General features: G+C 44.1%; 1 protein-coding gene and 1 pseudogene across 2 annotated transcripts in view; both read right to left on the bottom strand.

The window, feature by feature from the left end:
* Positions 1 to 4420, bottom strand: part of mphosph8 (M-phase phosphoprotein 8) — a 61896-nt gene extending 57476 nt beyond the window's left edge. The window contains exon 1 of one of the 2 annotated variants that reach the window (XM_080197300.1): positions 4129 to 4420. In XM_080197300.1, coding sequence (XP_080053426.1) covers positions 4129 to 4239 — 111 coding nt within the window. In that variant the 5' untranslated portion in view covers positions 4240 to 4420. The remainder of the gene's footprint in view (positions 1 to 4128) is intronic. The other variant, XM_080197299.1, reaches the window with a different exon arrangement.
* Positions 4421 to 5577: 1157 nt separating this feature from the next.
* LOC145349301 (cyclin-dependent kinases regulatory subunit 2 pseudogene) lies at positions 5578 to 5851 on the bottom strand (annotated as a pseudogene).
* Between the last annotated feature and the right edge of the window lie 15086 nt (positions 5852 to 20937).

Here is a 20937-nt window from a genome sequence, read left to right as displayed (position 1 = left end):
AAGATATTGTTTTTTGTGATCATGGTTGAGGGGTAAATATTGAAGAGAGTTCTGGGAAGAGCTTTCCTGCTCATCTTCAAAATATTGGCATGGATCTTTTAAATCCATCCAATGGAGAGAAGAGCATTTGTGCTCCAACAGTACTGCACTCGAGTGCCAATGTAAATTTCATGCTTAATTCTATGATTATAAACCTGCAAACTACTGATCAAGAGACGAGTGCTAACACCGAGCTACAACTGACAAGAAAATACAATTTAGCACTGGTTGTCTGAAATTCACTACCATAGTCGATAGTCATAAGTGACATGTTCTGGCACAAAGTTCAACTCCTACCTACGCTTTATTAGGATATCTTGATTTCAAGTTGCACATGAAATACACTCGATTTAAAATGAAATCCCATCAAAGCTGTAGTGCACAAAATGATTCCATTGTTGGCACATATAACCCAGCAATGTTTTTAGACCATTTTGGTGCAACGGTTCACAGAATCATAGAAATCCTACAGTGCAGAAACAGGCCATCTGGCCCATCGAGTCTGCACCAACCACAATCCCACCCAGGCCTTACCCCCATATCCCAACACATTTACCTGCTAATCCCTCTAACCTACGCATCTCAGGACTAAGGGGCAATTTTAGCATGGGCAATCAACCTAATCCACACATCTTTGGATTGTGGGAGGAAACTGGAGCACCCAGAGAAAACCCACGCAGACACAAGGAGAATGTGCAAACTCCACACAGACAGTGACCCATCCGGGAATCAAAATCAGGTTCCTGGAGCTATAAAACAGCAGTACTAACCACTGTACTACCATGCCGCCCCAGATCCAACTGGATCCAACATATTTTGTACAAACAATTATCCAGTACACCTGCTATACTAACAACAGTAAGGTCTATTGTCCATTTCTTTCCTATTAAAACAAACTGAGATATTAAATGAAGTACGGGTTATGCCACAGTAAAGTTAACTCATATGCAGCAGATTCACTCATAGATCTTTTGTTGCGTATACCTACGTGTATCGAATGATATGATCTGCTGCTCAACTTTTTAAAAACTGCTTTGAACTAGACCCTGAAAAAAAAATTGAATAAAGGTGGATACTTCAAAGGAATTATTAAAAAAAGCTCTCACGCACTTATATTTTTCTTGACCAGGTACACAGAAACAAAAAGTAGTTATTGCCGATCACACTCCACCTTTTAAAAAAAACATTCTCCAAAATAAAGCTTTAATTAAACAATATTACAAACTTCAGATGCTGTCAGATCCGAGTTTTTCCAGCACTTTCAGTTTATTTTATAAAGTGGTTTGCTTTGTTGCTGAAAAAAATGAACATCTGGTTTTACTCAACTGTTTTTCCTCTCAATTGCATTATCCAACCTTTATCACTCTCATGAGTTGATGGGAAGACTTTTTTAAAAAATATTTGATTACTTTATTTCTTAATTTGGACCAAACATCAGCTGTAGTCAAGTGTCAGCAGCTTGTTACCAGCTACAGTTGAAAAAGGGAGGGGAAGGAAACAAAAATACCAGGTTCTAGCCAAAACTATATAACCCAAAGGTCACATTCATCATTAGTACAATCTGTTCTTTGTTGACACCCAAAAGTCATTCCCCACCACCAAAAAGACCAGATTTCATAGTTTAAATCAAAGATTAATTTTCATTCCAATGTTTGGGTACCGACCCTGTTCAATCTGCAAGTGAACTTCTAAGTTTTTCCAGTCTTCTGTTTGCATTTACTTATGCTCAAAATAATTTAAGAGCAGTGTTAAGAGGTAATCAATTAGTCAAAATTAACCAAGTGTAATACATTTAAAACAGCTCATATTAGCTGGCAGGAAGGAAATTATTCTTAAATAAAAATATGCAGGCACAGTACAAGTCCTTGTACCTATACCTTATTTACTTTTTCTGTTCAAAATCTGCTTCATATCTAGCCTTTTCCCCCCTCTCCATAATAAAAAATGCAATTTTCTCTTCTTCATAGCATCTCCATTTCCACAAAAGCATTATTGTTTAATGGAAAGCTGGTAGATAGACATAAAAGGGGTACTTTTATACCTCACGGACATGACTTACTCACTTCTCAACTCTACTCCTCCAAAAATAAAACTGCTGCACTTAAAAAAACATCGAGTGCTTTACTGGTGAAAGCAACATCCAGCAGATGGAGTAATAGACCAGATAAACAAAACAAGGCAGAATTATTAAATACTTAGTTAGTTACTTAGTAAATCTAAGTAACTGGAATAGCTTACAAACTCTGACAATTAAACCTTGGCTCATGATTATTAGTAATACTTCATGATTAAGCTACACCACACATCTATTATTTGAAAATTATTTTCTGTCACTCATTTATGTAATGAAAATCAAAGTGGCAACGGATCACATCTAATTTTGAATTCCTGGACAATACAAATTAAGCAACTCTGAATAACGAAGAAATTAGATCAGTTTTCAGATTTAACGTTCCTGACAAGGGGCCTTGCCTGTCCTAAGTTCTAATATGGACCAACAAACTAAGCCCCACTGCAAGCCTGTCATTGTGAACTTAAATTGCACAAACTGCATCTGAACCTGGACACTAACATTATTACATTGTATCCAATCATGTAAATAAATGGATTTCACTCTTTTTACAGACCTAAGTAAACTTCAAAATGTAAAAGTAGATGGAGACAGAATAATTGATAAATTACAAATCCACCAAGTGATGAGTCAAGGCATACCATGCACAGTAGCTGACAGCAATAAATTGGAAATTATACAGAAGCATCTAATATTTTGTACTGCTTCTGTTCAATATTGGATGATGGTGCCTTTACTAAACAATTAAATAAATATTGAGTAAGGGAGAAAGTATGGTGCACGACATGTAACAGTACAATGGCTAGCACTGAAGCTACCTTTGTAGAACGTTACCCAGCATATTTAGACATACCTAATTGTAAAGCAATAACTACATGGTCAACTGTATAGTCCCATCATCACAGCTGAAATAATGCCCAATTAGGATGCACAATTATTCCATAAGTTCAAAAAAAAGCACAGAAGTTTAAGAAAGAATAACCAAACAAGTTTTCCCAGATGGTTCTTTTACACATGTTGACAACCATGAATGGTTGCAGTAATGTTAGTGACTGACGTCAACCTGCTTATAGGTGGATAACCAAACTCTAATGGAGGGAGGTAGGAAGTGGGGCAGGAGGAGAGATCCTCCAAGGTGTGCAAGGTAGGACAGGAGAAACCCTCATGTGGGTGGGAAAGAGAGTGGGGTGGGAAAGGGATTGGGACGAGAGGGAGGAGGCCAGGGCTGGGTAGGTTACAGAGCAGATCCTCAAGGTGCTGCTAGGTGGGGGAAGAGAAGAGGGCCTGGGTAAGATGCTCTGTCAGAGTGCTGATTCGATGGACCGAATGGACTCCTTCTGCATTGCAGTGATTTATATGAACAGAAATTATAGAAGGATGGGGCGTGAGGGGGGAGGGGGGGGGGGAGGGGGGGGTGACCCTCCAAAAAGGGATGTGGAAATACTTCTCGAAAGGATTTTAGGTTTTAATCCTGTCTAATTTTGCAATATAGTACCTGTTTTAAACTGAACGGCAATTTTGTCTGAATAGTCAATGCAGCTTTACGCTTAAAGCTTTGCTTGAAATTTACGATGTGAACTCGATCATAATAAGTGTTTACTTCACGAAACAGCACTGTTGATTTCTAAAAGTACTGATTTACTTAGTGACTGCATTACAACTCACTTTCACACTTTGCTAATGGCACTAATTCAGAGACAACTAGCGTCTTACTGTCTTCTATCTTGAGAACTTTTGGCTAAAATGATCTGACATTGAAGAAACGGGTGACACGAAACCTTGCTGGCAGCTACCCACAACATTACTTCCAGCTGCAAAACTGAGACTGATGTCCTGGACGGTTACGGGGGAGGGGTGGAAGTGTCAAGTGTAAAGCGGGCATTCTGATGCCAGGCGCTGGACAGGTGGAGAGAGCCGGGCCGCAGGCCTCACTTCACCAAACACACACACACCGCCTGACTCCATGTTCAATATAACACGAACCCCTCCCCCCCCCCGAGCCACTCAAACACTCTCACCTCAGAAACCTTCATGTCCACTATCCTTTCCACCTCGTACACATCTTCCTCCGCTTCGCTTTCTTGCTCCGATTTGTCCGCAGCCTCCTCTGCTGCCGCCACCGCCGCCATGACTGTGAACGTTCTCAGGCGCTCCGATTTTGAAAAAAAATTCCACCAGCAACGACAACTGGGGAAGGGGGGAGGGGATGTTGTTGATGCTAATGACGTCGGCCTCAGCCAATCCAAGGTGAGTTGCCCTGATTGACGCGCAAGTGACCAATCGAAAAATAAAAATAGTTAACGGTTGTGGCTGCCTCCGTCTGTCAGTGGCCGCCTCCCCACCTCTCCGGGTGCCCGCCCCCACCGCCTGCCCCTGGGGCCCACCTCCCTCCCCCAGTCCCAGGTGCCCGCCCCCGCCGCCTACCCTGCCCCAGCACCCGCCCCTTCCCCCCCAGTTGCCAGCCGACAATGCCCCAAAGCGCCAACACAGTAAAAAGTCTTCGTCAGGTGACCTGACGAAGAGGGAAACCTCGAAAGCTTGTGAGTCTATTATCAAATAAATCGGTTGGACTAAAACCTGATATTGTCAGACTTTTTACTGTGTTTACGCCAGTCCAACGCCGGCATACTAACATCAAAGCGCCAACACCAGCGCCCTCCCCCAGGGGCAAGCCCCCACTGCCTCCACCCCTCCCCCAGACCTCCTCCAACTCGCCCCACTGCCACTGCCGCCCCCTCCCCCTGCCCGCCCCTTCTCATTGCCCGAGCCCCTCCCCCCACCGCTCCCCCAGTTGCGCGCCGCCTCCCCTCCCCCAGACTTCCTCGAGCTCGCCCCTCCCCCTGACCGTATCCTCGAGCCGCTCGGGCCCCTCCCCCCCAGCACTACCGCCCCTGCGCACTGCCCCGGGCCCCCGGCCCCGCCTCCCCGCTGCCCCGGAGCGCTCTCCCCGGGGCACGCCCCCACTGCCTCCGCCCCCGGACCTCCTCGAACTCGCCCCACTACCGCCCCGCCCCCTGACCGCCTCCTCTTATTGCCCGAGCCCCTCCCCCACCACCACTACTTCCCCTCCCCCACCCCTGCGCAATGTTCCCGAGCCCGCCTCTCTCCCCCATTCGTGCCCAGCAGCCGCCGAGGCAGAGCAAGCTTTGCAATGCAATCGAGTGAAATAAAACATCGTCACCGGTTTAATCACAAATCAAATTCCAACCGCTTTTGCATGACATTGTTTTTTTTACAAGAACCCCAAGAGGTGCATCGAAACTTTATTCACAACGATATCCATCAAAAGAAAACTTAGGCATAGAGAAAAAAATCAAGTAAACAAAGTACTGTAATTTCTTAAGCTTGGAACCAACATCATTTTGACTGCTAATACTTTTTAAATACATCTCGTCTAAACCCACTGTCCCACAAGGTATTGCTGTTTAGAATACAGCTCATATACAGGCGGAATGAATTTGTACGATTTAACGTATACTGCAATATTTACAAAAAAATCCAGAAAGTGAGGATTTATTTTCCTGATCTTTAGATAGGGGTCTTCGGAATAGCAGAATATGTGGTTCATGCATCATGTAGTGGACCCAGGCCAGAGACTGCTGGACACCTAGCTTTCGCCACTCGTCTTCAGACATCAGATGAGTTTTCGGTACCAGCTTTGCAAGTTCTTTGGGAAACATGCCTGTATTCGTACTGGTCGGCATAATATTTGTCCGAATAGTAAATCTGTTTGGTCGTCATGTCTGTATCTCTCCCTGTCGGCGCCGGCTCAGCAAGGCCCCCCCCCCTCCCCCGCAATTAAAACTTATATTTACGGGAGTGACGCCTTCCCTCGCAGTAAAATCCCTCAGTTCGGTTACTTCATCAAATTCGTTCCTCCCCCACTTGGGATAGCACGGAGAGAAAAATTTAGCTGCCTTTCTAAAACAAAACATTGGATTTAATATAAAATGTATGTTTGGGGGATGGGAGCGGACAGAGGGAGACTTGGGGACTTTGTCTGAGTGGAGATAGAGCCGGGAAGGTAAATTGATCGGCGTTATCATGTGCCCAGTGAATTTGGTTAATGGTCTGAGGAGTTACAGCGCCTTTTCTAAGTATTGAGGCAGTAGAAATCAAAGTGAGTTTGTGCTGAAGAGGTATTATGGGTTCATGGCGGTTGTTTTCCTCGATATGTTTTAACCCTTTCTCCAATGTATATACACAGAGAATGGAAGCAGTGATAGGCCACCCAGCCCTTGGAGCCTGCTCTGCCATTCATACCTGATCATCAAATCTAATACCCTGATCCCACTTTCTTCCCATTTCCATTAATCCCTTTAACCTTAAGAGCTGTATTTAACTTATTGAAAAAACACTTTTGGGCTCAACTACTCTTAATGAATTTCACAGTTCACCACTCTCTGGGTGAAGAAATTTTTCGTCACCTCGGTTCTGAAAAGTTTAGCCCTTATCTTCTAACGATGACCCCTGGTTCTGGACTCACCTACCATTTGGAACATTCTTTCTTAATCTACCCTATCTAATCCTGTTAGAATTTTATAAGTTTCTATGAGATATCCTCTCACTCTTCTAAACTCCTGAATATAATCTTAACCAACTTAATCTCTCATATGCGGTCACAGGAGTCAACTTGGCAAATTTTGCTGCACTCCCTCTACAGCAAGTACATTCTTCCTCAGATAAGAACACTAAAACTGCCCACAATATTCCAGGTGCCTGTACAACTGCAGTAAAACATCCATATTCCTATAATCAAATCCTCTCGCTGTGAAGGCCAACATGCTATTTGCCTTCTTTATTACCTGCTGTATCTGCGCACTTTCAGTAACTGATGCATGAGGACACCGAGGTTTCATTGAATATCTAGTTTTCTCAATTTACACCCAATTCAAATAATAATTTGCTTTTCTATTTTTGCTACCAAAGTGGATAGCCTCACATTTATCGATATTATACTGCATCTGCCATGCATATGCTCACTCACTCAGTCTGTCCAAATCACACTGAAAGAGCTCCTCACAGCTTACCCACCTACCCAACTTATTTTCATCTGCAAATTTAGAGATAATGCATTTAGTTCCCTCATCCAAATCATTAACATATAAAGTGAATAGTTGGGGTTCTAGCACAGATCCCTGTGGTACCCCATGAATCACTGCCTGTCAATTGGCAAAAAGACCCATTTATTCCAAATCTTTGCGTCCTGTCTGCTAACCAGCTTTCCATTCATCTCAAGACACCACCCACAACCCCATGCGCTTTAACTTAATATTGTAATCTGTTATGTGAGACCTTGTCTGAAAGTCTAAATAAACCATATCCACCAGTTCTCCCTAGTTATCTCTCCTAGTTAAGTCCTCAAAGAATTCCAGTAATTTGTCAAGCATGATTTCCATTTCATAAATTCATGCTGATTTTGTCTGATTATACTACTGCTTTCCAAATGCTGTACTATGAAATCCTTGATAATGGACTCTAGCAACTTCACTACTACTGACGTTAGGCTGACTGTTTAAGTTTTAAGTCACGTTTGTTTATTAATGTCACAAGTAAGCTTACATTAACATTGCAGTGAAGCTACTGTGAAAAAACCCCTAGTCACTACACTCTGACACCTCTTTGGGGACACGGAGGGAGAATTTAAGAACATAAGAAATAAGAACATAAGAAATAGGAGCAGGAGTAGGCCATCCAGCCCTTCGAGCCTGCCCCGCCATTCAATAAGATCATGGCTGATCTGTCGCTGCTCAGTTCCACTTTCCCGCCCTCTCCCCATAACCCTTAATCCCCTCTCCTATCAAAAACCCATCAACCCGCGTCTTAAAAATATTTAGCGAGGCAGCCTCCACCACTTCAACGGGCAGAGAATTCCAGAGATTCACCACCCTTTGAGTGAAGAAGTTCCTTCTCAACTCCGTTCTAAACCGCCCCCCTTTTATCTTGAGGCTGTGCCCCCTAGTCCATGACCAATGCACCTAACCAGCACGTGTTTCAGACTTAACAGTTTCCAATGAAGCAGGGGAGGTGATGGCCTAGTGGTATTATCACTAAACTATTAATCCAGAAACTCAGTTAATGTTCTGGGACCTGGGTTCAAATCCTGCCACAGCAGATGGTGGAATTTGAATTCAATAAAAAAACCTGGAATTAAGAATCTACCGATGACCATGAAACCATTGTCGATTGTCAGAAAAACCTATCTGGTTCACTGATGTCCTTTAGGGAGGGTAATCTACTATCCTTACCTGTTCTGGCCTACATATGACTCCAGAGCCACAGCAATGTGATTGACTTAGCTGCCCTTGGGCAACTAGGGGGATGGGCAATTAATGCTGGCCAGCTAGCTACGCCCATGTCCTGTCAATGAATAAAAGAAAGAAAAACCAGGAGGAAACCCACACACACACATGGGGAAAATATGCAGACTCCACACAAACAGTGATCCAAGCCTGAAATTGAACCCGGGTCCCTGGCGCTGTGAGGCAGCAGTGCAAACCTCTGTGCCACTGTGCCACCCTGGTCTATAGTTCTTGTTTTCGTTATACTTCCCTTTTTGAATAGTGGGCTTACATTAACTGTAGGAACTGTTCAAAGTCCAAAAAGATTTTTGGAATATGAACACCAATGGATCGACTACTTCTAGGTTTCCTTAGGTACACTGGGATGAAGATTATCAGGTCCTGGAGTTTTATCCAACTTCAACCCCATTAATTTCCTCAAAACCATTTTCTACTAATACTAATTTCCTTCAGCTCCTCACTAAAACTTGTGTTTCTCTGAACTTCCTACATTATTCTTGTCTTACTTTGTGAAGACAGAAGCAAAGAACGAATTTAGTTCCTCAGTCATTTCTTTGTTCCCCATTAAGAATTTCCAGTTTCTGACTGTAAGAGGCCTATATTAGTTTTTGTCAATCTCATTCTCTTTACATATCTATAGAAATTTTTACAGTCAGTTTTTATGTTGCCTGCTATCTTACTTTCATATTCTACTTCCCCTTCTTAATCAATCCCTTGGTCTGCCTTTGCTGAATTTTAACCTGCTCCCAATCCTCAGGTCTATTGCTTTTTCATAGCAATTTGTATGCTTCTTCTTTGAATCTAATACTATATCTAATTTCCCTTGTAAGCCATGGGTTGGAGAAATTGTAGTAAATGACTTTTGGAGTTCACCTATTCGTTCCTTGAATGCCTGCCTTTGCCTGTCCACTGTTCTTCTTTGCAATAATGTTCCCCAGTCCATCTTAGCCAACTCATGCCTCATACCATCATAGTTACCTTTATTGAGATCAGAACCCTGGTCTCAGAATCAATTACGTCACTATTCACGTTGATAAAGCATTCTACCATATTATGGTCACTCATCCCCAAACGTTCTCTCACAACTCAATTGCCAACTAATCCTCTCATTGCACAATATCCAGTCCAAGATGGCTTGTTCCCTTGTTGGTTCTTCAACGTATTGCTCCAGAAAACCATTGCATATATACTCTAGAAATTCCTCCTCTATTGTAGTGGCTAATTTGACTCACCCAATCTTTATGCAGATTAAAGTCACCCATAATCACAGATGTTCCTTTCTCACATGCGTCCCTGATTTCCTGTCTAATGCTATTCCCAAAATTACCACTGCAGTTTGATGGTCTGTATACCACCCTCAGGAATGCTTTTTGCCCCTTGGTGTTATTTAACTTGACCCATACATATTCCACATCGCCTGTACTAAATACCTTTCCTCAATGTTATATCAATATCTTCTCTGATCAACAGTGCAACTCCACCACCTTTTCCTTTCTGTCCTTCGTAAACACTGAATAACCCTCAATTTTTAGTTCCCATCCTTGGTCACCTTGGAGCCATATCTCTGTAATTCCAACTATACCATACTCCTTTATATCTACCTGCACAATTAATTCATCCATTTTATTTTGAATCTTCCGAGCATTCAAGTACAAAACTTTAAGGCTACTCCTTTTAACCATCCTTGTCCCATTCCTACTAGTTTTCACTCTGTCCTTATCTGGTTCAGGCTCTTGATTTCTCTGCCCGATACTTTTCTTATTCTCCTTGCTGTCTTTTTCCTTGTTCTTGATCCCCCCAACCCCCCACTCTGAATCCTTACATAGGTTCCCATTCCTCTACCATATTAGTTTAAACCATCTCCAACCACTCTAGCAAGATATTAATAAATATTATATTAATACAATACTCACCCACCACTGAACCTGATGTTTTATGTTGTGCATGCTTCATATCATAGAATTTTAGGCCCACTACTGCTGATGCCATTGTGTCCACGCCATCTCTGCATGATTAATATTGAGTTTCACTCCCTTGCCTTCTCCCTGTAGTCTTGCATATTTTTTCTCTCCCCTGATAATTATTCAATTATCATTTGAAGGCCTCCATTGAATCTGCCTCCATCGCTCTCAGTGCATTTCAAATTCTAATCGCTTGTTGCATGTTGCTGTTGCTTATTTTGCCAATTAGCCTAATTCAGTGTCTTCTGGCTCTTGATCATTCTGTCAAATGGAACAGTTTCTTCCTATCTATCCAAATCCCTCATGATTTTGGATACCTCTATCAAATCTCCCTTTAATTGTCTCTTCTTCAAGGAGAACAGGCCCAACATCTCCAACCTTTCTACTTAATTGAAGTGGACTTGGCAGCATTCATGAATTGTTATGTTTTAAGCTATCAATCTTTTCTCAGAACTAGAACATTTTAGAGATGTAAAATTTTAAACAAGTACAAAGGCACAGAAAGGGAGGGGGAAGTGGCAGAGAGCACAAAAGAGAAGGTCTGAGATGAAAAGGCAGGCGAGATTAAATGATAAAAGAAATCGTGGTGCAGGGCAAAAAAGATGGTAATGGAAAACACAAAGAAACGAAAAATAAGTCAAGAGGAGTTGTAAATGGGAAAGCAAGATCACCATCAATAGCTGTTACCCAAATATAAACAATGGGGACTGAGTTAGTAAAAAATAAGTTCCATGAGGCAAGAACTGACTGAAATGGATCTTGGAAAGGAGGTGGATGTAGTTGTGCACAGTTGGGGCATTGTTGTGGGGGAGGGGGGTATCCAGAGGAGATGAGGGAAGAAATTCTCCCCAAAAAATTGTGAATATCAAATTCACATGAATACTGGGGAAATTCACGCTGGTTTTTTCAGTGGGAGTTCAGAGAAGAATCTTCCAAACTCTATGCACTGCAGAGGCCACTAGCATGAATATCATTAAATTTCAGGGAACAGGGCAGGGCGGGTCATTGCACATGTGCTGATCTGTCAGTGCCTAGATCAGCTGACTTCTTGATCGCTGGACTCCCTCCTTCCTTCATTGATCCCAACTGCAGAATGGCAGCGGGACCCCTCCCACGTCCACCTCTATCAACTTCCCTCTAAGCCCTACCCTATCAGGCCCTGCTTTCCCTAGGCTCTGCCCCATATGCCCCACCACCTTGGCACTGCCCCATGCCTGATAAACAGTGCCAAGGTGCCCGCAGGCATTGGCTCTTTGCATCTTGGGGAGTTCCAGGGGCCCAGCTGGCTTTGCCAGGAGCACCCCCACACTGCCCCCCCCTTCACTCAAGCGGGGTCAGGCTGCTAGCTCCCGAAATGTGGGGAGCTAGTGTAATCCCCACTGGAATGAAACACTCTGGCAGGGTAGGAGATGCTACAGGCCCAGAGACTTCAGTTCTGGGACTGCTAATAATATTGAAATAATATTAAGATGACCATTTAAATACTCTGTGCGTCTCCCTGCCGATTTCCAGCACTGAGCAGATGCCATCGGACATCCAGCACTGGGAGATGCAAATGGGGCACGAGCGCTGACACAAACCCTGTGAATCGGTCACTGCAGGGTTCTCCTGGCCCACAGTGCTAGAAAAGTGGCGCAGCAGGATGGGAGAATCATGGCTGAAGACAGCAACAGTCTTGGAAATGATAACTTGCGGTTTGATGTTGGAATGACGAAATGGGACAGGGTGGGATTGGAGAGTTGTTTGGAGAAGGTGTCAGAGAATTAGTATTCAGCTTCCATTAGGTTAATTTGTCAAACAATAATTGTGCCATGTTTACTTGCAGGTTTGAAGACCATATTGGGGTTGGATCTGGGAGAATAGAGTGCTGTAAATTCAGAGGGAGATATGTTAAAATGTGTGAGGGAACAACAGTGAAATGAAGGTATCTGATGTCACAGAGGCATTTCACTGCCAACCAGGCTAAACAAAGAGTCAACAAACTACAAAAGTTTGTGAATGAAACCCACTCCATCATTCAAATCAGTCTCCCATCCATTGACACTGTTTACACTTCCCGCGGCCTCAGAAAAGCAGCCAGCATAAGCAAGGACCCCATGCACCACGGACATACTTCCTTCCACCTTCTTCCGTTGATAAAAAGATACAAAAGTCTGAGATCACGTAACAACCGAACAGCTCCTTCCCTTCTGCCATCAGATTTTTGAATGGACCTACCTTGCATTAAGTTGATCTTTCTCTATGCCCTTGCTACGATTAACCCTAAATTCTGCACTCTTTCCTTTCCTAATGTGTGATATGCTTTGTCTGTATAGCAAGCTAGAAACAATACTTTTCGCTATATGCTAATACATGTGACAATAATAAATCAAATCAGCACTGTGTTTGACAATTTTCAGATCTCAACCTCTGCCCGCATTTCGTTTTCTATTTTTGGAGGGCAGCTGTTGGTGATTTTGCTTTCACATTTGCACCTCCTTTAGCCCTCCCTTTATTTCTTTACTTGGCCAATTACTATCTCCGTTGTCATGCACCATCATCCTTAGAACATAGAACAGTACAGGCTCTTCAGCCCTTGATGTTGTGCCAAGCTTTGTCCAAAACCAAGATCAAGCTATCCCACTCCCTATCATTCTGGTGTGCTCCATATGCCTATCCAATAACTGCTTGAAAGTTCCTAAAGTGTTCGACTCCACTATGACTGCAGGCAGTCCATTCCACACCCAACTGCTGTCTGAGTAAAAAATCTACCTTGGATATCCCTCCTATATCTCTTTTCCCTTTTGTTCTCTTTTTTGCACCTCCTGCACTCTTTTCCTGCTTCTGTACTTACTTAAAACATGCCACATCTCTTGATGTTTTTTCAGTTCTGATGTGATATCATTGACCTGCAACATTAAATGTTTCTTTCTCCAGATACAGATCTAGTGCACATTTCCTGTGCAATTTCAGATTTCTAACTACCTTAGTATTTTATTCTTCATATGTTTATAATTTGTTTTCAGATGAGATGTTACTGTAATAATTACTGACAACCCCAAATGTGGTTGACTCATTCTTCACAGTGAACAGCACAAGATCATCCAGTGGTAGTAAAATCGTTACAACCAAGCCATATACCTATTCCTTCCATAAGAGCTGCCTCTTTGTTTGCTGTACATTAAGGACAGGGTCCGCAAATTGAAGGAATGATGGAGGGAGGCTGGCAACCCCCCCTGGAAGATGTGGGTTTTGCTCAGGCAGAGGGAAATCCAGGCATTGTCTCAAAATTGAGATGCTCTCAAAAGGGTGTAGATTACATTGTTAACAAAGAAGGCCCAGAACTATGAGGACAATAGGTGTGGAAGGTCACTGCCTCTGTATGAACGTGTTTAGCTGTAGATGTACAATTTTCAGCATTTGCAGTCATTGGTACTGGCATGTGCAGCAGCCCATGGTTGCCTTCTGACCTCCCACCATGCAATCTCTGAAGTGTTGTCAGGCTCTGGGCATGGGGGACCTGGGTCATGCTGGCAAACTTGTCTGTCTGGAGATAGCCACTAATTGAGGCCTTAAATGTCTTGATTACCTCCCACTTTTGGCGAGAAAATTGCCAATTCTAGTGATGATCCTTCCTTGGAAAATATACCAAGAGACCGGACCATCTCGGGGAGCCACCCTGATCAGTTTTTTCCACCACTTTGCCAGCAGCCTCATAGGGCTGAGAAAACCTTGGCCAGAATTCTTGAGAAGATTGTAGAAAGTGTTTCTTTCTACTCTTCAAAAAGAGTTTTTTGGAGGGTAGGTTGGGGGCAGAGGCCATAGAAGGATTTGAATACAAGGTTGAGAATTTTAAAATGGAGGCATTGCTAGACTAGATACCTTAATAGATTAGTGAGCAGGGGAGTGGGCTGTAAATTAGGATGTGGGCACCAAACATGAGCTCAAGTTTATAGAACAAGGAAACAAATGTACTGTATTTGATTTACTTACAGCATTGAGCATTAATTTGTATTACTACAACATAGTAATCAACTTCAGGAGATGTAATGGAGGACATTCCCCTGTCTACAAAAATGGTGATGAAATGGAGATGATTGAGAGCTTCAAGTTTCTTAGCGTCCAGTTCACCAGCGATCTGTCCAGTCACACCAATATTATAGTTAAGAAAGCCAACCAATGCCTCTACTTTCTCAGTACCATGGAACTATAGAACCATAGAAGATTACAGCTCAGAATCAGGCCTTTTGGCCCTCCTTGTCTGTGCCAAACCATTTTTTGCCTAGTCCCACTGACCTGCACTTGGACCATATCCCTCCACACCCCTCTCATCCAGGTACCCGTCCAAGTTTTTCTTAAATGTTAAAAGTGACCCCACATTTACCACTTTATCCGGCAGCTCATTCCACACTCCCACCACTCTCTGCATGAAGAAGCCCCTAATATTCCCTTTAAATTTTTCTCCTTTCACCCTTGACCCATGCCCTCTGGTTTTTCTCTCCCCTAGCCTCAGTGGAAAAAGCCTGCTTGCGTTCACTCTATCTATACCCATCAAAATCTTATATACCTCTATCAAATCTCCCCTCATTCTTCTACGCTCCAGGGAATAAAGTCCTGACCTATTCAATCTCTGTGTAACTCAGCTTCTCTAGTCCCGGCAACATCCTCGTGAACCTTCTCTGCACTCTTTCAACCTTATTTACATCCTTCCTGTAACTAGGCGACCAAAATTGTACACAATACTCTAAATTCAGCCTCACCAATGCCTTATATAATATTACCATAACACTCCAACTTTTATACTCGATACTCTGATTTATAAAGGCCAATGTACCAAAAGCACTCTTTACGACCCTATCCACCTGTGACATCACTTTTAGGGAATTGTGTACCTGTATTCCCAGATCCCACTGTTCAACTGCACTCTTCAGAGTCCTACCATTTACCCTGTATGTTCTACTTTGGTTTATCCTTCCAAAGTGCAATACCTTACATTTGTCTGCGTTAAATTCCATTTGGCATTTTTCAGCCCATTTTTCTAGTTGGTCCAAACCCCTCTGCAAGCTTTGAAAACCTTCCTCACTGTCCACTATACCTCCAATCTTTGTATCATCAGCAAATTTGCTGATCCAGTTTACCACATTATCATCCAGATCATTGATATAGATGACAAACAACAATGGACCCAACACCGATCCCTGCAGCACACCAGTAATCACAGGCCTCCAGTCAGAGAAGCAATCCTCCACAACCACTCTCTGGCTTCTTCCACTGAACCAGTGTCTAATCCAATTTACTACCTCCCCATGTATACCATGTATTTATATATATAGTAGGCTGAGGAAATTTGGCACATCCACTACAACTCTCACCAATTTCTGCAGCTGCATTATAGCAAGCATCACTTCTGTATGTATCACAGCTTGGTATATCTCCTGTTCTGATCAAGGCTGCAAGAAACTACAAAGGGTTGTGAACATATCCCAGACCATCAGACCAGCCTTCCACCCATTGGGTCCTATTTTATCATTTTGATTCTGAATGGTCAGCGGATTGAAACTGGGAATGTTTCAGATTTTAGACCTACTCTGAGGCACTCCCGCCCCCACCCATACGCACTCTGCCTGCAGTAAATATCAGTGATTCTGAATTGCGCTGCACAAACCTGTGGACGGGGCTTAACAAGCTCACAGATCCGCTCGGCACCTCCGATTGTGAATGCGCAGAAAAAAATGATAAGAATGCTACTCGCTTGCCACATCCATCCTGGGTTGGATAATGCCTCCCCCTGGCCGCACAGACATTGCTCCACCCCCATAACATTACTGATCCCCTTATCCCACCCACACCGATTGTGGACCCATTCCCCCCTCCCCCCCCAACTCCGATCTCTGCACAGTGGCAGTGGACCCCATCCCCCCACTGATCTCAAAGAGTGGCCAGCAGACCCACCTTCCCCCCGCCCCTGATCTCAAGCAGAGCACCCTCAGATCCACCTCCCCCTGCCCGCCCCAATCTCAAGCAGAGAACCATTGGACACTCGGCCCTTACCTCCTCACCAACTCTCACTGTTGGAGTGCCTGAATCGGATTTATATGGAGCATGTCTGTCTCGTGCCGATTCCAGATGGGTGAACGCAGTGGTAAAGAGGGAAGTGCTGGTAAAGTTGGGCATGCAGCCCATTAAGTCAATTCAAATGCATGCAAATGCAGTTAAATGGTCATTGGGCCCATTTTGGGCATGGTCCCGATTGCAGCTATTTTCAGACCTTGGTAAAGGGGGGAAACCAGTCACACTACTCACATCATGCCTGACTTTACCAAGTTTTTGCAGCCAAAAATGGGCACAACGCAATGGTAAAATGAGGTCCATTGACTCCATCTACACTTCCCACTGCCTCAGGAAAGCAGCCAGCATGATAAAGGACACCTTGCATGCCGGACATACTCTCTTCCACCTTCTTCCATCAGGAAGAAGATACAGAAGAAAAAGTATGCCATCCAATTTGAGAACAACTTCTTCCCTGCTGTCATCAGACTTTTGCATGATCCTATCACATATTAAGCTGATCTTTCCCTTCACCCTATCTGTAACTGCAACATGGGCCTGTTTCCATGCTACATATAATAATTTGCTGGGTGTTAGAGATGGAAAGGTGGTAGGACTGGAGGGTCTTAATGACATTACTGTTACTAGAGAGGAGGTGCTCGACAGACTGGAGGGACTGATTGTGGACAAGTCGCCAGGACCGGATGGAATGCATCCGAGGGTTCTGAAAGAAATGGCGGAGGTGATAGTGGATGCCTTGGTGGTTATTTTCCAGACGTCGCTGGATTCCGGGGAAGTGCCGGAAGATTGGAAAGTGGCTAATGTTACGCCGTTGTTTAAGAAGGGTGCCAGGCAAAAGGCAGGGAACTATAGGCCGGTTAGTTTAATGTCTGTTGTAGGTAAAATGTTAGAATCCGTCATCAAGGAGGAAATAGCGAGGCATCTTGAAAGGAATTGCTTGATAGAGCAGACGCAGCACGGTTTCGTTAAAGGGAAGTCGTGTCTGACAAATTTACTGGAGTTCTATGAGGATGTGTCTAGGGCGGTGGATAGAGGAGAGCCGGTGGATGTGGTCTTTCTGGATTTTCAGAAGGCGTTTGACAAGGTACCTCACAGGAGGTTATTGCAGAAGGTCAGGGGACAGGGAGTTGGGGGTAGGGTGTTAGCGTGGATAGAGGATTGGTTGTCAAATAGGAGGCAGAGAGTGGGGGTCAATGAGTGCTATTCGGATTGGCGGATGGTGACTAGTGGAGTGCCTCAGGGGTCAGTGCTGGGGCCTCAGCTATTTACCATTTATATAGATGATCTGGAGGAGGGAACCGAGTGTGGGGTGTCGAAATTTGCTGATGACACCAAGATTGGAGGAAAGGCAAATTGTGCGGAGGGTGTGGAGAGTCTACAGAAGGATCTAGATAGGCTGGGCGAATGGGCCAGGAAATGGCAAATGGAATTTAATGTTGGCAATTGCGAGGTGGTCCACTTTGGTAGGAATAATGGTAGGAAGGATTATCACTTACGTGGCGAAAAACTGCAGCAGGCGACGGTGCAGAGGGACCTTGGGGTCCTTGTGCATGAGTCGCAAAAACCCAGCTTGCAGGTGCAGCAGGTGATCAGGAAGGCGAATGGGATGCTGGCCTTCATAGCGAGGGGGATTGAATATAAAAGTAGGGAGGTCTTGCTGCGGCTGTACAGAGCATTGGTGAGACCGCAGCTGGAGTACTGTGTGCAGTTTTGGGCGCCGTACTTACGCAAGGATATTTTGGCCTTGGAGGGAGTGCAGAGGAGGTTTACTAGGCTGATACCGGAGTTGAGGGGGTTGAGCTATGAGGAGAGGCTGAATAAACTAGGCTTGTACTCGTTAGAGTTTAGAAGAATGAGGGGAGATCTCATTGAGACGTATAAGATGATGAATGGGATGGATAGGATAGAGGTGGAGAGACTCTTCCTGCTCAGAAAGGACAGTAGAACTAGGGGGCACAGCCTCAAGATAAAGGGGGGGTCGGTTTAGAACGGAGTTGAGGAGGAACTTCTTCACTCAAAGGGTGGTGAATGTCTGGAATTCTCTGCCTGTTGAAGTGGTGGAGGCTGCCTCCCTAAATATTTTTAAGACGCGGGTTGATGGGTTTTTGATAAGCGAGGGGATTAAGGGTTATGGGGAGAGGGCGGGAATGTGGAACTGAGCCACGACAGATCAGCCATGATCTTATTGAATGGCAGGGCAGGCTCGAAGGGCTAGATGGCCTACTCCTGCTCCTATTTCTTACGTTCTTACGTTATTGCGTTGGAGGTTGCAGGCTATGTTTATCAGAAGGTTAAACACTTATTAGTCATAGAAAGGTAGTCTTCTGCACCAAGGCCCAAATTGCACTGTGGATGAAGTTGATTACCCTTTGGACTCCAGAATAAACACAGCTGTGCTGTAGAATTCTGTTGCTCTTTCATGTTGCTGCTGTAAAAGTGAAGCTGCTGACCCTACTGAATAATGTATTTATGATCTGCTTAAGATGGCCGTAGATGGAAAACTGGGATCACCTAGACTGTTATCACTCAAAGTGAGGCAGAAGGGCTGAAATGCCCTCAGCAACTTCTCTGCATCCCAAGTTGGGCTGTGTCTACAAGAAGTACATATCAAGATCCCAGCACACACAATTTGAGGCTACCCTTGTTCATGAAAACATGCAAGGATATTCCTGTAATTATAGCCCAGTCAGTTTAATAAAAGCAGTGGGTAAGGTTTTGGAAATAATAATCTGGGGTAAATAAAATCTGATGTGGAGCTGCCAGCGTTGCACTGGGGTAAACACAGAAGTCTCACAACACCAGGTTAAAGTCCAACAGGTTTATTTGGTAGCAAAGGCCACTAGCTTTCGTAGTGCTGCTCCTTCGTCAGATAAGTGTTAGTTCTGTTTACAGTCAGGGCATATAAAAAGACAAACTCAATTTACAAAATAATGGTTGGAATGTGGGTCTTTACAGGTAATCAAGTCTTAAAGGTATAGACAACGTGAGTGGAGAGTGTTAAGCACAGGTTAGAGATGTGTATTATCACCAGACAAGACAGTTAGTGAGATTTTGCACGCCCAACCAAGTCATGGGGGTTACAGATAGCGTGACATGAACCTAAGATCCCGGTTGAGGCCATCCTCATGTGTGCAGAACTTGGCTATTAGTTTCTGCTCTGCGACTCTGCATTATCATGTGTCACGAAGGCAGCTTTCGAGAATGCTTACCCGAAGATCAGAGGCCGAATGCCCATGACCGCTGAAGTGTTCCCCAACAGGAAGTGAACAGTTTTGCCTGGTGATTGTCGAGCGGTGTTCTTCATTTGTTGTCGTAGCGTCCACACGACCTCCCCAACGTACCAAGCCTCAGGACATCCTTTCCTGCAGCATTATCAGGTAGACAACGTTAGCCGAGTTGCAAGTGTATGTACCATGTACCTGGTGGATGGTGTTCTCACATGAGATGATGGCATCCATGTCAATGATCTGGCACGTCTTTCAGAGGGTGTTCTGGCAGGGTTGTGTGATGTTGTGGTCACTGTTCTCCTGAAGGCTGGGTAATTTGCTGCAGACAATGGTCTGTTTGAGATTGTGTGGTTGTTTGAAAGCAAGAAGTGGGGGCGTGGGGATGGCCTTGCGAGATGTTCGTCTTCATCAATGACACGTTGAAAGCTCTGGAGAAGATGTTGTAGCTTCTCCGCTCCGGGAAAGTACTGGACAACGAAGGGTACTCAGTCTGCCATGACCAATGTTTGTCTTCTGAGGAGGTCGGTGCTGTTTTTCACATCAGAATGGTCGATCGATACCTGTAAAGACCCACATTCCAACCATCATTTTGTAAATTGAGTTTGTCTTTTTATATGCCCTGTTTGTGAACAGAACTAACACTTATCTGACAAAGGAGCACCCTATCCTATTCTTATGAGGGCACGTTTCAGCACCTGGGAGGTGTCTGTTACGATCTTCCTCATCTGAGCAGATCCTGTGTAATCATGATGTGGATATGCCGGCATTGGACTGGGGTAAACACAGTAAAAAGTCTGACAACACCAGGTTTAAGTCCAACCGATTTATTTGAGTGAGTTTACTATCAAATAAATCGGTTGGACTTAAACCTGGTGTTGTCAGACTTTTTACAGATCCTGTGTATACAGAGGGCTTGTCCGTAGGGGATGGCTTCTTTGACGTGTTTAGGGTGGAAGCTAGAGAAGTGGAGCATCATGAGGTTATCCATGGGCTTGCAGTACAGTGGAGTGCTGAGGTGACCATCCTTGTTGGAGATACATGTGTCCAAGAACGCAATTGATGCCACTCTCCAGAACTGGTTCTTATGAGACGCCCTCTTAAGAGCAGGATATGGCACTCAACTTATCAATCAACAGTTCCAATGTCAGTCAACATGTCATTGATGAAGACGAAATCTCGCCAAGGTCATCCCAACACCCCCACTTCTTGCCTTTGAAACAACCACACAACCTCAAACAGATCATTGTCCACAGCAAACTACCCAGCCTTCAGGAGAACAGTGACTATGA

The sequence above is a fragment of the Carcharhinus amblyrhynchos genome, chromosome 10, assembly GCF_965287045.1.
Source record: "Carcharhinus amblyrhynchos chromosome 10, sCarAmb.v2.hapA, whole genome shotgun sequence".
Lineage (NCBI taxonomy): Eukaryota > Metazoa > Chordata > Chondrichthyes > Carcharhiniformes > Carcharhinidae > Carcharhinus > Carcharhinus amblyrhynchos.
Note: the sequence above shows the minus strand (reverse complement) of the source record. Positions and strands in the feature narration are given on the sequence as shown.